Consider the following 16479-nt stretch of genomic DNA (forward strand, 5'->3'; position numbering starts at 1 on the left):
TGTGTGAGGAATCTGAAATAAGGCTTCAGTATATTTTTACCCTGTGTTCAATGGACACCATGAGCTGTCGCAGGCTCAGAACACAACTGCTGGCTACTTTAGAATACAACTTGGGAATGCCCCAGGTTTCTGCTGGGATCAAGGGAAAAAAGCACCTAGTTTGATACCATCATTCTCAAATGTCTTTCAAGAGGAAGTCAGTAGATGTAATCATAAGAGTTAATAGTAAGATGAAATAGTCTCTTCCTGGTTTCACCGGAAGCAGAGTGGTCTGGCTTGGGCATCACTGGGCTTGATGCAGTCTCACATGTGGTAGCTCACATTCATGCAGAAAAAGACACATTTTCAGGTGTTTTGTGTATGACTTCAGCCCATACATTGGATAGACCGAATGTATATTGTTGCTGAAGATATAGATACTTATCTAGAATAAAAATCCCAAAAAAACCCCCAACATTATCCAATAAAAATCATCTGCATGTGTGAAAAGAAAACTAAGACTAGACTGAAAAGTTGTGACTCTTAAGAATATTTAAAGAGATTTATTTTACATGAAAATGGTTTAAAAATCAAATGCACTCAAAATGCATTAAAAAGTATCTATGTAGAGGCAAAGTAGTACCGTTTGGGAATGTGTTCTAATTCTAAAGAGGCAAATTTTACTGTAGTAAGGCACAAAGGGAGAAGAGAAAACTGTACAGCTGACCTTTTTCTTAGATTTTCCAAAAGGCAAGCTGCTTTTCACCAGTATGAAGAATGATCCAGTTTTGCACTGAATTTCTTTGCTATCATAGTCTTTTCTCTCAGGAGTTCATGGGGGCAGTTATTTTAAATTACAATGAAATATTTTCTTTTCTGGAAAAATAAAGATGACAGTGTCAACCCAAACCTTGGCTATGTTTTGTTCTCAGTTTTCTTTTTTGTTTTCTTTCCTTTTTGTGCACAGTGACAGCAGGTAGAAAGGAAGAGAGTTCGCCACCATTCAGCATGTTTTCTGAGGTTATGTTAAGTCCCATTAGAAACAAGCCAAATTATTTGGTTACATTTAATATTTCCTTCAAAACCTAAGAATCTCTACACTAGTGTTTTGTTAACCACACACATGTCAAATAAACATTTTTTTAGAGATGTGATGTCTTCTGCAGAAAGTGTATTGTACTAGATGGCAACAAGGGGACAAAGACCTAAATGCAGCTCACATGCATTCAGCGACTTACTCAACAATGAGTCTCTCATGCTTCACACAAGTGCTTATTACCAAGTATATTCTGAACTATTGAACCCATAAAGAGGAAAGCTATAAGACAGGATTATGTGAAACAAAAATCAGAATTAGCCAGTAACTTTGAAAAAATACCTCCGATCTAAAGAAACATATGGAAAACTTAAAAAAAGGAAAGAAAGAGGAATCTAACATATGAAAACCCAATCCCACTGGAATGTTTTTCTATACACAGCGTAAACGCCACATAAATAAAACCACAAACCTCTGCAGAAGTACGTGAGAGGAGGTGAGCCCCCAGCACTCTCTCCTGTTAGGGCCCCCTCTGGGAAGTAAGACCCGGGTTAGTTTCCAGAGACAAAAGCTGTTTGGAAATCCTTCCTCCTGGGAACAGTGGGCCTCATTGGAGGGGAACTTCTGACAGCCCCTAAGCATAACACAAAGTGTGACGCAATCCCAAAGGGGGCTCTGATTCAGGTTGTAGGATTCTGAGCTTTTGGGATACCAGGAGATGGCAAATATCTTTGAAGAACAGGGATATTTTTCTGGTTTGAACAGAATAGTAATCTTTAACCACAGTGTTATGTGTCAAGTTCAGGCCTTCTGGGGGAGACAACTGGCTCTAAACTGCCCAGGAACACATCCTCTTCACGCCAAGTTCTGGTGAAATGTTCGCTTATAAGGTACAGCCCCACTCTTGGTCTTGTTCCCTGTGTAAATCTCTGGTTTGAAAACCTTGTAGCATTCAGGCGTTTCAAGCTTGAGGGCTGAAATGTCACTTTTAAAGCAGGGTTAAAAAGGTCACACAGCTGCAAATAATAATAGCCCAATGAAATTCAGATTCTGACAGCAGTCCGCTTCAAGAATAACACTGCAACAGGAAACAAGCCCACTAGATCCTTTTACCAGTAATGCGGTAAGAACACTACTGATAAAATGAGTATATGCACGTGTCTGTGTGAGAGAGACAGACAGGCATAAGGAAACAAACACACAAAGAGAGGAGAGAAAGGCACACACTGAGAAACAGGCATGCAAAGAGACAGGGAAGATGCCCACAAAAAGAGAGAGAGACACACACAGACACACAAAAGGATTCAAACACATACACAAAGTAACCGATTTTCTTGGATGGAAATTCAAGGTGTTTATTTTTCTATTGGAAATTGTGATATTCAGGTTTGAAAAATAAAGATATATTTGAAATCCAAGGGGCTTACTTTTCTCTTAATTTACAGTTAGCTTCCAATAGTTATGTTTTCACGTAATACCTCTTTGAATGGTCCTGTTCTACAGTGTTTTACTACAATGGCACTGTTTTGCAGATGAGCAAATAAGATAATGAAAGATGCAATATCCCTCCTAAAGAAAGACATTCTTAGCTCCAAATTGCATATATAATTCCTTCCCAACAGCTAGCCACATGTGGGGATAACCTACCTGCATCCTTGCTTTGAAAGTAGAAACAGGCATCTTTGAAGAAAATAAATAGAGTGTGTTTTTGGTGAATGCATGTTGGGTTATTATTGTGTGTGTCCCCTTGCCCTTCTGACAGATGTATTGAGATAAATATTTGCTTTGTTTCAGAAACACGAAGTGCAAATTGGCCATGGCCTTAACTAATTTAATTAATAAACAACATTTGTTCCCAGGAAGAAAGCAGGATTGATGTGGAGTGTCACACAGTGTGACTGACTCAAGGTGCTCCTGTTTTCCAGCTGTTTTTGGCATTTCAGGAAGGTCCAGTTTCCTCCTCTGGAACCCTTTTGAGGTCTCATAAGCTCAACAAAGCAGCACGATCTGTTTCATGTGAGTCCTGCCAAGAAGGCTCTTCCCACACTCACAGTAGAGTGATAAATGCTGACAAATGTTGTCAATATCACAATTAAAATTCAAGCCCCCCTTTCAGATCTATAATGCATTCATTTCCAGATAAACAATATCAGAGGTGACGGGGACATAGCCATATTATTGTTAGTGCTCACTGATACTCACGATTTCAGGTCGTAACTTTGAAGTTCCTATAACTTTTGGTATTTAAAAGAGTACATGCCAGGTTTTCAGATTAGAACAGCCCTTGTAGTGTCTTACTATTTACTATTGCAAATTCAATATCACTGTATGAGTCCATCTGCTGTGAATGGAGGAAACTTGTGCCATCCCACTAAGATTAGAGTTTGATGTTAACTAGGGATTAGTAATGACTTTCTACAATTTACATGGGCAAACATCACTCTTGGCTGATTACAGCAAACCAGATGATGTCAATTTTCCCCTTCTCTGGGCTTAGTTGTTACCCTTAAGTTTACAATAGGTATTTACAGTATACTGTGTAGGCTGTCCACGTTTTCAGTATCATTTGCTTTTTGCAGTGTTTGCCTTTCATGAAATGGTCTTTCCAAGTATATCCCTAAATGGCTGGCAAAGCATTTGAATGGATTGCATGAGCCATTGTGGACGATTTCCCATTTTAGACCAGGAATTTGTGGGGTCAAACACTGAATAATGAAAGAGATTCTTGCTCATTGTGAGGTCAGAGGAATCCAGTGGCAGTCGAGGGTTTGAATTGTAAATCGAGCTTGTCATCTCCTTGTCAACCATGAAAAACCTCAACTCACTTTATGTACTATTAGGGTTTGTTATCAGAGTTTTTTTGTTATCTTCCCCAAATTTGAAGGAAATTAAACTTAGGGGGCATTTTTTTCTAATTGACTATTGAATCTGAATTTTGGAAAAGAGGAACAAAAATGAGTACTGTTTAGAAACTGTTAAATGATGAGGCAGCATCTGCCACAATTATGACAATGTCTAACCAAAGAAATCGGACTACTCAGTGTCTTCCAAAGGTGCTTCACAGGGGTCATACTCAGCCCACATGTGGTTAATAGACTGGACTTTAATGATGTCAATATCTATGGCAATATTAACAGACGATTTATAATGAATTAATACATTTACTTGTGAGATTGAACAAAACTAGATTCACTCATTGTTTCTACTGAAAGCACCTTTGACTTTTTTTCCATGAAATCTGGAGAGATTTCTTCTCTGGCTGTCAACAGGTAGACTGAGTGGTCCCCAAAACTACTTACCTCACCAATAACTTGATTCAGGGCGAACACTGTTTGAAAACCACTGCCTCAGGAGTGGAGAATGGGCAAGCTGTTTGGGGCAGTGTATTGTGATGATTCAGGATCATTATCCATTCCACAAACATTTATTGAACGCCTACTATGTAAGCTTTATGCAGTGGAGCTTAGGGTATGGCAGTTGCCAAGCAAAACTTGGTTCATTAAAAAATCCAAGCCAGTAAAACAACTGAATGGGAAATGAGAGGATGAGGACTGAGGGAGAACAGCCTCATTCAAATCCTGTCTGAGTAATTTGCCCCCACCTGATGAATGGTTAAAGAATCTATGCAGGGCTTTATTTAATAAGAGTCTGTTTGAGAGAATAATTATTACAATATGTGCTAGAAAAGAACCATAATGATAGACCATAAAAATAAACGATGGCTCTTGACTAATACACTAGACCAGATCATACTCGTTGATAAAAGTAATAAAGCCTACATGGTAGAGAGGTACCATTTAGAAAAACTATTGCAAACACCTACACAGAAAGGAATTAGCAAGAGAATGCTGTTTGCAGAGGGTTAAATGTGGGAACTGCAGGGCATCAGAATAAAGCAGTTGAAGTTCACACACTTATATATACACACCCACTCACTTCAGACCTTATTAATCACTGAAAACTTATTTTAGCAACTGCCATTCCACTTGAAGACTTTTATTCCAGTATTATGTTGCTAAAACATATTTGGTCCATGGGATCCATGGCATGTAATATATTGATACAGACTCACTTATGTTTTAAAATAAAATAGTAATATAACAATTGTAACTCAGTAGAACCTATCAATGACTAAACTGTAAGTGATTTGAGGACAAATTGTATTTCTCAACTTGTATTTTCTGAGGCATGATTTCTTATACTGACATATCTCAGTGGCTAACAGATTAGATTGCTTGTATTCCTCTAAACATAGCATCCACATCATGAAGACTCAAGACAGTAGAATCTATGTGGCTGAGCCTTTTGTTGTCTTCAAGCACCAGCATCATCCTGTAATTCTAAAGTATTTGCTGCAGCTCATATGCAAATACAGCCATTAATTAAGATAAGGCAAACAATGTTGACATCAAAAAGAATTGCCACAGTATTAGCATTATGGGCCTGATTTTCTGGGGAAGGTCAGTACTTTGGTGGGCCAGGAATTGGGATGGAGTTGGATTATGGTAGAAAAATACTTTCTCCTCATACTTAGGTGTCTGGGCTTGGTCAATCTCTTCCCTACTTTGGCTTATTAATGAATCTCTTTAAACTTTCAGCAGTAGCACTTTCAGTCTTGATCATTTCTGTTGCTTGGACATTAATCTAATTATTATCATTAATTACCAGTTTCAGATGTAGGCCATAAATGTGCACATATGAAACTTTCTCATTTTACCGTCACATCATCTAATGTTACCCGGTAAGAATAACATTCTACATTAGCAACCAAGGCTCTTAAGTGGCATCCAAGAAAGACTCACCTTAGGCAAATAAGATAGTACTTTATATTTTATAATTTTATAAATAGATAGTATTTAATATTAGAGTGAGGTTTCAGTAACACTTCCCCAAAAACCCCTGCAAACAACACATGAATATACAGACCTTTCTCCGTAATTTGAAAATATCTACCAGGCTCCATAGCCAATATGATGAGGAATGAGGTTGCTGAAGGTTGGTTTTTATACCCTTCTTATTAAGGTATGGGCCTTAGGCATGGAGTAATTAAATGATCTGGCAATGGTCAGGCAGATGAAGGCTACAGAGACAGAGAAGTTCCAGGAAAGCATTTAAATGAATTTACTAGAAAACTAAGATGTAGTTAATTAATGGATAGCCCGACAACTCTATTGCTTATTTTGTCTTGGATCAAAATCATTTTCTCAGCTTTAAAGTCACCTCTTATTTTGAGACTTAGTAGTATGTTCTCAGTATTCCTAGTGGGGAAGAGAGATGCTGTATGATCACGGATGGCAAAATCAAATGAACAGTGAAAGATGAGAAGTTATTTTAATTGCTCAATACTCCCCAGACAAGGGCAAGCAGAAAGATCCCAAAGATACGTGTGTTTCTTTCTTCTTCTAAATATAATACAGTAAAGGATTTTAAACAATATGCTTAATACAGGAAAGCTATAAAATTATGGTAATCACTGTATCCATGGGTGGCCAAATGGAGAGTGAAAATGCATCGCTCTGTAAAAGTTGTATAATTGTGAGAAATAGTGGTTTGAATAGTTTTACATTTTAAAATTTCCTTTATATTGCTTTAAAATATCTGACTGGCAGTGTTATCTAAGGCAAGTCTTTTCACTTTGTGCTTCAGAAAAGTGAAAGTATACATATATTTTCCCAAAGAATATTGCCAAAAATATTAGTGTTTGCGGGGGAAAGGTGTAACAATATACAAAGTACCATATAATTGGTTTGGGTTGAAAGATAATGAAGCTTCCTTCAGACAAAGGGTGATTATTCTATGACTCCAAGTAGAACTTCCAATTTCAGGGGACAAGGTGACTTGTGAATCCTACTGGAATCACCTACAAGTGACATTTTAAAGAGGCAAATTACTTCCTGTATGCACAGTAGAAGCAGTAGGTTTTAATTCAGTAATAGAGCCATATACCGTTAGCAGCAATGTAACATACAAGTACAACTCTAAAAATGGTAAAAAAAAAAAAAAAAAAAAAAGGGTGGGTATGACATAGAAAATTATTTAAATTGTGTAACTTAAATAGCTAAATGCATATCTCCTATTTTATATATATATATATATAATGTTACTGTGTGGATTGGTAACCACAAAACCATGTATGCTATACTTATACTGGCTTTTGGGAGGATTTGCAAAGGTAATTTTGACTACATTCAATTTTTGCCTAATGTATGCACCTCAGAATTGAACTACAGCAGGGTGTGGTGGCTCACGATTGTAATCCCAGCACTTTGGGAGGCCAAGGTGAGAGGATTGCTTGAGTTCAGAAGTTCAAGACCAGCCTGGGCAACATAGCACGACTTTGTCTCTATTTTTATTTAAAAAACAAACAAACAAAAACTGAACTGCTACATAAGAAAAGACTACAGTGTAATTTAACATGTGTCTGATGTTTATTTTTGAGATGGAGCAAGCTCTGTCACCCAGGCTGGAGTGCCCTGGCCTGATCTCGGCTCACTGCAACCTCCGTCTCCCGGGTTCAAGCAATTCTCCTGTCCCAGCCTCCCGAGTAGCTGGGATTAGAGGTGTGCACCACGACGCCTGGCTAATTTTTGTATTTTGGGTAGAGATAGGGTTTCACCATGACGGCCAGGCTGGTCTCAAACTCCTGATCTCAGTGCTGGTTACATTAGTGATCCACACGCCTCAGATTAGAGACTACATTAGCGATCCAACATTAGTGATCCGCCCGCCCCAGCATCCCAAAGTGCTGGGATTACAGGCATGAGCCACCATGTCTGTCTGATTATAAGGTTTTTTTCCTGAAAGCTACCTTATTCCAGATGATGTATTTGGATCAGGGCGCAGCAACCTTAATCTGATATTAATTTCAAGTCAGCTTATGAGGCCAAATTAATGAAATATCCAACCTAATGTTTTTGGGATTTTTTGAATTTCTGTTTACTCTTGCGTAACTTGGATAACTTTTGTTGAGGCGCATCAAATGCCTGAGATGAGAGGGAATTGAGGATCACGGTTCGCCCCCAGAATCGCTTGCTAATCTGGCGCCACAGCTACTCTGTAGTCCCTGGGGAATGCTGAAGCTTGCTGGGGTGATTGTGGGCGTCTCATTTCGCCTGTTGCTCAGGGGTGGCCTTTTCACACTGGCGGTTACCCAGTGAGTGCCACCCCTCTTGCTGTCCTAAGTAGCAAATCCCAAAAGCTTTCAGCAGTACTGAACAAGGGTTGGTGTGCACTTTGCCTGAGAACCTTCCTCCACAGGTGTGGTCTTCCCTGGTAGTAACACCCACCAGGTGGTTTTCCACAGGGAGGATTTCTGCTGCGACCACCCCCATAGCAGTTTTCTTCCAAGTACAGTCAATATGCACTCAAGTAAAGGACAGTAGGAGCCCAACCTAGGTGAGCCCAAAGAACTACAGCCAAGCAGGGCCTGTGCGCATTCATGTTAATGTTCTGCTCATCTAATTTTGATATTGGCATAGAAAGGGGGCGCTGAGTGATTGCCTTTCTCATGTTGCTCAGGTGGAAACAGAAGATATTCATGGATTTCTTTTTTCCTTCTCCCTTTCCCTCTGATCCTTCAGATTTATGAGGAATCCAAGATGAATTTGGAGCAGGAGAGGCCGTTTGTCTGCAGTGCCCCAGGCTGCTCCCAGGTGAGTGTGCGGATCCTCCGTGCTCTGACATGCAGAGCCTACTTCCAAAAGGGAAGCAACTCTCACCCAGCAATCATGCCCACCCTGGGCTTTCCTTCTTTACCAAGACACCACCAAAGTCCCCCTCCCCATCAGTATCGTGATCATCATCATCTTCATCGCCATCATTATATTCTGTTTTGAATAGTTTGAAATACTTCCCTCTCATCCCCTGAGAAGTAGCAGTGTTGGGCATTTCTGCCCTTAACTTCCTCCTGGAAGCAAGCCAGGTGTATCCTGCCCATCAAATATGCAGGGCCATCATTTCAGAAAGAGGGAAGGAGAGTGCTTACTTTTACAAAAGCCACTTGAATATACTGGCTGGGCTTCAAGATTACTGATGAAATAGCTTAACATCACAGGTTAAATTTTATTTTGCTTTGTTTTCCAATTTGAATAAAAAAAACCCCCAAACTCCCTATAACTCTTGTAGAGTCTATAGTTTTCCTACATATGTAAACTTTAAGAGGGAAATTGTCCTGCTGTGTTGGACTAAATCTCTTTTATCCTCTGATGGCTTCCATCAAGTGGAATTATTGTGGGGATTCAATGAGATACTGCCAGTAGAGTGTTTAATATAGGGTCTGCACACAATATGAGCTCAATTATTGTCCGCTGTTGTTACTACTATTGCTGCTGCTGCTACTATTATTATATCAGAATCTGTCTCTTTGAAAGAAATTAGAAACATTCATCACCTAACATCAGAGTTTTGCACTTTACCTTTGGAACGAGACAGTGACTTTTTCTACTCTTGACCTTTTGGGTATCTCCACATTCCAGTCATTGGAAAATGACTACACGTGGTTACTCTCATGCCTAGATCTTCATTCTGTGGGATATCGGACAAGTTTGGAACCCAGAGCACAGGGGTCTTTCAGGTGTGGCGAGTTACACTCTTTGCCTCACTCTCCTGCCTGTTCATGTGGTGGGGTTGGCAGTAGAGCGTGGAGCAATGCTTAGCAGTCAGATGAGAGCTTAATAAGAAGGGTTCATTGAGGACCCTTCTTATTAACCTCCCCAGGGAGTTTGCGGAGGATTCTGGGAGCCTTTTGGAAGGAAGAGGTCATTGAAATGTAAGACATTGTTGCTGGTGTTATCAACCACTGACTGAACAACCAGAGTCCTTTGCTCAGGTTCTAGAAGTTACACCAGGGGCTTTATGTCAATGCTTATTTCTAACTTATAAATAGCAAGAGCAGTGCAAAAATTATTTTGAAGCAAACTGGTTAGGAGATGATTTTGAAGAAGAAAACACTAGGAAAAAACAGAGTGATAAGTAACTGGCAAAAATCCTGCTAGACCAGGACTCTTCATTGTGGATGCAGAATGTCACTTTACTAAGTTCCTAGGGTAACTAAGTTAAAACTTAATTCCTAAGGTAGAACTGATTCCCATTCAGCTTCTTTAAAGAGAAGTCTTGATAGCCAAAGGGAATCAGATAATTTGAGCAGTTTGCTTTGCTTTGGTGGTGAAAATGTCACATTAAGTTTGATTCAACTCAAATCTCTCAACACACTTTTTGGGAGCCTACTATATGCCAGGCAATCTGATTGCTCTGGGGAAACAGTAATCACAAGACTTTTGTGTCTGTGTCCTCACAGAGCTTCTAGTGTAGGAATCAAGTCTATAGTCACATGATCAGTAAATCAGTTAATTAGTCAATTGCAATTTCCCATGAAGGAAGACCATAGGCCACCTTGAAGAGTATAATACAGGGATTGACTTTACTTGGGGAGGTAAATGCCAGTCTCCACTAAGGAAGGGGCATTTAATGGAATGGGACTCTCCAGAGACCCAGCAAAGGCAAAAGAGGGTTCAGGGTGAGTTAGGATTCCCAGCAACCTCCAGGGTTGTGGAGGACAGTAGAGGACAGTGTTTCAAGGAAGGGGCTGTAAGCCATATCTAATATTTAGGTAAGTCAGAGAGAAGAGAGCTGCACGTTAGTCATTGGACTGTATGAAATAATTTTCCAAGCTTGGCACCATTAATATTTGGGGGCTGGATAATTCTATGACTTGGGTAGCTGTCCTGTGTGTTTTACGATGTTTAGCAGCATCTCTGGCCTCTACCCACTAGATCCCAGAAGCATTCCCCAGTTGTTATGACCAAAAATGTTTCCAGACATTGCCAAATGTCCCCTGTGGGCCCAGATTGCCCCTGGTTGAGAATGACTACCCTCTGATTTGCATTTTGGCTTTAGCCTTCCTTTCTTTTGGATCCCTTCTCTTTTGGGGTCATCTACTTCTAATCCATGTTCTCCCAAACTATTTTATGTATTGCTCTAAGCCCTTCTTCTTCTTTCTGCCAACAGGCAGGGTAGAAAGAAATGAATGCCACAGACGTGTGGTCACTGGTGTCAGGCACTGCTAGAACTGGGACAGCTAGAGGCCTGGGCACAGGCTGTTGGCTTTGGCAGCCGGGTGCTCGCCGGCAACCTATGAGAGGGGAGCAGGGGCGGAGGCCAAACTGCAAGGGATTAATGAGTGAGTGGGTGGTGAGGAAGCGGAGGTGGCAAACATAGAGGACTCTTTCAAGAGCACTAGGCAGTGACGGGAAGCGGAGTGATATAATGGTAGCCTGAGAAGGAAACAGCTTTTTTAAAATGAAAGGATAGCCAAGCTGGAGTTTGTCAAGGACAAGAAACCAGTGAGACAGAAGGAGTGAGCATGCTTGTTTACATGGCTAATCCGTAGAAGATAAGGGGTATAGATGAACCTGGGGAGGAGTGGGGGTGCTAATTCCTCTGAGAAAGGAGGGGTTGGAAAGAGAATCAAGGAAGTGACATGAAAATGCTGAAATAGAGGTGGTTAATAGAGGTTGAAGGGAGTTCATTTTGAATGACCTTGAACTTCTTGGTGAAGGAGCAGTTCATTTCCTTGAGAAGCCTGAGTGGACCGAGGAAATGGTTAGACAGACATGGAAATTGGGATTCACAAAGTTTCTTGATTTTAAGGAACAATTCCAAGCTTCCCCCACTTCAGATTTAAATGTAAAGATGCTTCTAAAACTCGATGTCTTCATTTAATGTGGAAGTGTATTTTTTCCTTGACAAGCTGTTATAAAAATATGTGCATCTTTCAATGGAAGAGGTGTTAGAATTAAGAAAATGTAGCAGTCACCCAGGAGTCACAAAGGTCTCCTAGGGTATTAGAAACTCACAGTCAAGTCAATTGTTGCGGCCATGGTATTTACTTTAGGGACATCTCACAGCCTGGGAACCTGCACTGAGAAGACAGGATGACTGAGAACTGGAAAGGGGAGTAAATAGAAGTTATCAGTGCTTGCCCTGTGCTGGGGGCAAAGAAAGGATTTTTCTCTCCTTTTCCCCCATGGGAAAGAAACTTAGCTCTATTAGGAATGGCCTATAATATGTGGGATACCTTTTTTTTTTTTTGAGGTGGTGTTTCATTCTTGTTACCCAGGCTGGCACGATCTTGGTTTGCTGCAACCTCTGCTTCCCAGGTTCAAGTGATTCTCCTGCATCAGCCTCCCAAGTAGCTGGGATTACAGGCATGTGCCACCATGCCTGGCTAATTTTTTTATTTTTAGTAGAAATGGGGTTTCGGCATGTTGGCCAGGCTGGTCTCGAACTCCTGATCTCAGGTGATCCACTCGCCTCGGCCTCCCAAAGTGCTGGGATTACAGGCGTGAGCCACCAGTCACGTGGGAGATTTTTTATGTTATTGCTCCTTCCACACTATCTTTGTCTCAGAAGGAAGAGTTTCTCTTGCCCTTTGTAATCTCACAGAGCTCAATGTTAATTTCACTCTCTCTCTGCCTTCTGAATAAACCACGTTCTGAATTCCAGTGGCCTTTCTCAGCTCTGTATCTGTTGCAGACTGTGTCTTTTCGTTATTTTCAATTTGCTGCTATGTTCCTGCTGAATTAAAAAAGAATCATGATGTCCTTTATTATCTCACTTGGAAAGTAATTATAGTCAGTATGTGGTATTATGGAAATTATTGTTATTTAAGAAGTATTCTGGTTCATACCCTACTTTAGGCTATTATTTTACAAAGTCAAAAAATGGCTTATAGATATGAAATGAAAGCTGTTACCATGTTGTGTATTTTTGAATATACAAATACATTAAAATATAGTATATTTGAAATATAGTATATATATAAAATATAATATTTTTATAGTACATTATATATGTATATTTTATATATATTTTGTATATATATGAAACAAAAATTATAATTAGTTGTTTGACAGAAAGACTAGGTAACTCAGTCTCTAAATCACACGTGGTACTGCTACGAATTTGGTGCAGTCATTACACAGTGTTACAGACCAAGAGAGTGGATGAACCGGTAGCAAAAAAAATCGTGTCATATAAAGCAAACTTCAGTATATTCAGAAATCTGGCATAATTACCATGTTTTGCAAAAGCCAGTGCTCTCCAATTTATATAATACAAATGACAAATAAATAAGTGATATTTATGCAAAGAACTACTTTTAGAATATTTTGTATAATTCAGCCCAGAGAATTCCTTCATTCTCATGAACATAAATCCATGTCATTTGCAGAAAACATTTCTATCCTAGTGAAAAAATGTAATTAAAACTTATATTGACTATCCTGAGGAATTAGGAAGCTCTGAAAGATTTTCTAAGTTGTTGAAAATTTGGAAATGTTCAGCAGAATATATCATCCTCTGTTGTATTTTCATTTGACATTGATAAAGCAGATATTCTGTTATGTTCAGTTACTACAAACATACCAGTCTGAGGCAGGACAGGCTAGGATCTGCTACAATAACAAATTACCCCAAAGCTTCAATGGCTTAGAGCAACAAAGGCTTATTTCTGTTCCCCAAGGATACATTTCTATTGTAGATTGGCAGGAAGTTCTTCATAATACTTTAGAATTCAGAAATGCTTTTCCTAATGCCTCAGAGCTTTAGGATGATTGGGTAGCAACTATTTCCAATATTGCTAGTTGCCATGTTAAAACAAAGGTGAACGGGGAATGCTAGAGGGTCTTACGCCAGGAATTAGATGCTGGCCCCTGGGTGACATGTCACTTTCATTCATTACTCATAGGCAGAACTAGTCACATGGCTTCATGCAACCACAAGAGGGCCAGAAAGTTCAGTCCCACCATGTGACCAGAAGTCAGACAGCCAAAAACATTTGGGAGCAGCATTTTTGACAACCATAATAGCATTCCCTGAAACTTAAAAATAAGTGTTGGTTTATTACATTGTACAGAACATAGAATACTAAAAATAATTTGTCATGTTACTCCAAAATCGTATGTGTAATTTTAAAATATCAGATAATAGGTGGGCAAGGTCTTCATAAATGGAAATGTACTGTACAAATTTCACAGTGTACATTTGTAGATACATATGTCAAATAATTAGGCATGGCATATAATTCTTTCCCAAAGTCTGACTTGAATCACGATTCTTTTCTTTCATCATGCCTTTCTCCTATTTTTGGTTAAGTCATAGATAATGTCTAGCATACTTACCATACCTTATACTTAATTTTTACACTATTATGTAAAACATTAACTACATTTGAAAAGTTCCAAGTGATTTTGCAAAATTCCAGTGCTACTCAGGTCTAAAGTCACTTTCATGTTTTGGACATGGTTTTCTCATATGTATAAGAAGAAATGGAAAAATTTTAACTTGTCATGTTGCCATTATTAGTTATACTTCATGACCAAAAATAAGCATTCATTTAAACACTTTTTTTTTTTAAATGCTGCCTAATTAGGTAGGCATTAGGGCACAGCTCATTTTTTGTATATATGTTATTTTAATACCTTCAGTATTGTTCACTTACTTCCTCCTGTTTTATTCTTTAAATACAAAGTTTAAAGTGCAAACCCATAGCTCCCAAAGAAATATAGAGTTTACTGATTAGTCAGCATAGTTGGAAATATCCAGGGACTATCTATCTAAGAAGTAGAGTCCTTTCAAAAAAGTTCCCAGGGAAGGTATAGAAGACAAAAATTTTCTGCTTATTATTAGTACTCAGCCAGATTTTTCTGCAATTGTAGTTAACCCCTTTGGTAAACTTTAATGAAAATTATAATGCATGTATTTCGGTGTAATTTAAAGGAATATCCTAGCACATTTGCTTGTATAAAAAGGCTTGCAACTTCACTTACTCATGCTTTCACACTTTTTCAGAAATGTTTTTTTTTTTTTTGCCTGTCATGTTTGCAATGCTAAATAAGTCTTTTTCTCAATAATGGTAAATATGTTTTTTAAAACTGAATGGCTCCTCTTCTCCCCTCCCTTTTTTTTTATTTGTCTGACAGCGCTTCCCAACAGAGGACCATCTGATGATTCATAGGCACAAACATGAAATGACTTTGAAGTTTCCTTCAATAAAAACAGACAATATGTTATCAGGTAAGGAGCCATCAGGAAAAGAAGCTTTGGGTGATAAGATCCGTTCCATGCAAAGGTACTTGTTCTTCTTTTGGTAGGCGAGTCCCACTGGTAAATTGTGCACCTTGAAAATACACGTTTCTAAGGTATAGCAGAAATATAATCAGGTAATATTCACCCAAGTGATTGAAGAGCGGCAACTTCTCATTTTCTAGAATGTGAAATATTTATTACTATGCAACTTGGCTCTATATAAGTTGTTTTAAAAATCACATACCTGGTTGGGCACTATGGCTCACACCTGTAATCCCAGCAGTTTGGGAGGCTGAGGTGGGTGGATCACTTGAGGTCAGGAGTTTGAGTGAGACCAGCCTGGTCAACATGGTGAAACCCCACCTCTACAAAAAATACAAAAATTAGCCGGGCATGGTGGGATGCACCTGTAATCCCAGCTACTTGGGAGGCTGAGGCACGAGAATCGCTTGAACCTGGGAGGTGGAGGTTGCAGTGAGCCGAGATCATGCCACTGCACTCCAGCCTGGGCGACACAGCAAGACTCCATCTCAAAAAAAAAAAAAAAATTACATACCTGTAATCACATTCAAGCAACAAATGTTAATTGGGCATCTATGCACACTGCACTGTTCTGTGAGCCATGGGAAATGCAAAGATTGATATGCTTCTTGTCCTCGAGGATATCACAATATAGCATGCATGTGAAAACTTAGCTAAAATAAAGGATCATCCATGACATATATCAAATGAGTATTTTAAGGAAAAGGTGCTATGCAACTTTGGTAGAATGAGCTCTCTTTTTGGATTGAGATGGTCAGTGAAGGTGTCCTTAGGAAACAATACCTGCCTCGTATGTGGGAGATTAAAGACAGAATGTATGGAAATGGCAAGTGCTCAGCAAATGTGAGCAGAAATAAATAATACCAATAATCCATCAGCTAATTGTGATTTCTTTTAATTTTGAGAGTAATACAGTAAATTAGAAAAAGTACAGGGACAGGAGTGAGGAACCTGAGCTCTATCCTGGGCTTTGCCTCACCTGGCCATGACCTTGAGCTACTTATTGAACCTCTTTGGGCTTCAGTTTCTTTTCCCAAAAAATGGGAATGATTGTATCTGCCAAGCCTGTTTCACAGGCTTATTATGGAGATTCAATGAACGAATGTAAGGAAAAGTGTTGCATAAATCCTAGCAGGATAATCAAATAGTTTTCTGTTACTCTTCTTAGGCTAGAAATTTTCACCTTAGCCCTTCTCTCCTTAGTACACCTATGGATATGTTTTAAACGTATTAGAAGAGAAATAAACTGTACTGCCAGGCCTGGCTTGTGTAATTTAGTGTTTCTATGTTACTTTAATTTTAAAAGTGCTTTGTTATTACAGTTTTCAAAATTCTTT

At 39.1% G+C, this 16479-nt stretch overlaps 1 protein-coding gene across 3 annotated transcripts in view; it reads left to right on the plus strand.

Moving 5' to 3' along the window:
- CREB5 (cAMP responsive element binding protein 5) overlaps positions 1-16479 on the plus strand; it is a 420888-nt gene that overhangs the window by 70156 nt on the left and 334253 nt on the right. For 2 of the 3 annotated variants that reach the window (XM_033193432.1, XM_033193435.1), the window contains exons 2-3: positions 8596-8667; positions 14995-15088. In XM_033193432.1, the coding sequence (XP_033049323.1) occupies positions 8614-8667; positions 14995-15088 (148 nt within the window). In that variant the 5' untranslated portion in view covers positions 8596-8613. Of the gene's footprint in view, positions 1-8595; positions 8668-14994; positions 15089-16479 lie in introns of those variants that run through there. The other variant, XM_033193433.1, reaches the window with a different exon arrangement.

This window comes from Trachypithecus francoisi, unplaced genomic scaffold, assembly GCF_009764315.1.
Source record: "Trachypithecus francoisi isolate TF-2019V2 unplaced genomic scaffold, Tfra_2.0 Lachesis_group4, whole genome shotgun sequence".
In the NCBI taxonomy this organism is placed as follows: domain Eukaryota; kingdom Metazoa; phylum Chordata; class Mammalia; order Primates; family Cercopithecidae; genus Trachypithecus; species Trachypithecus francoisi.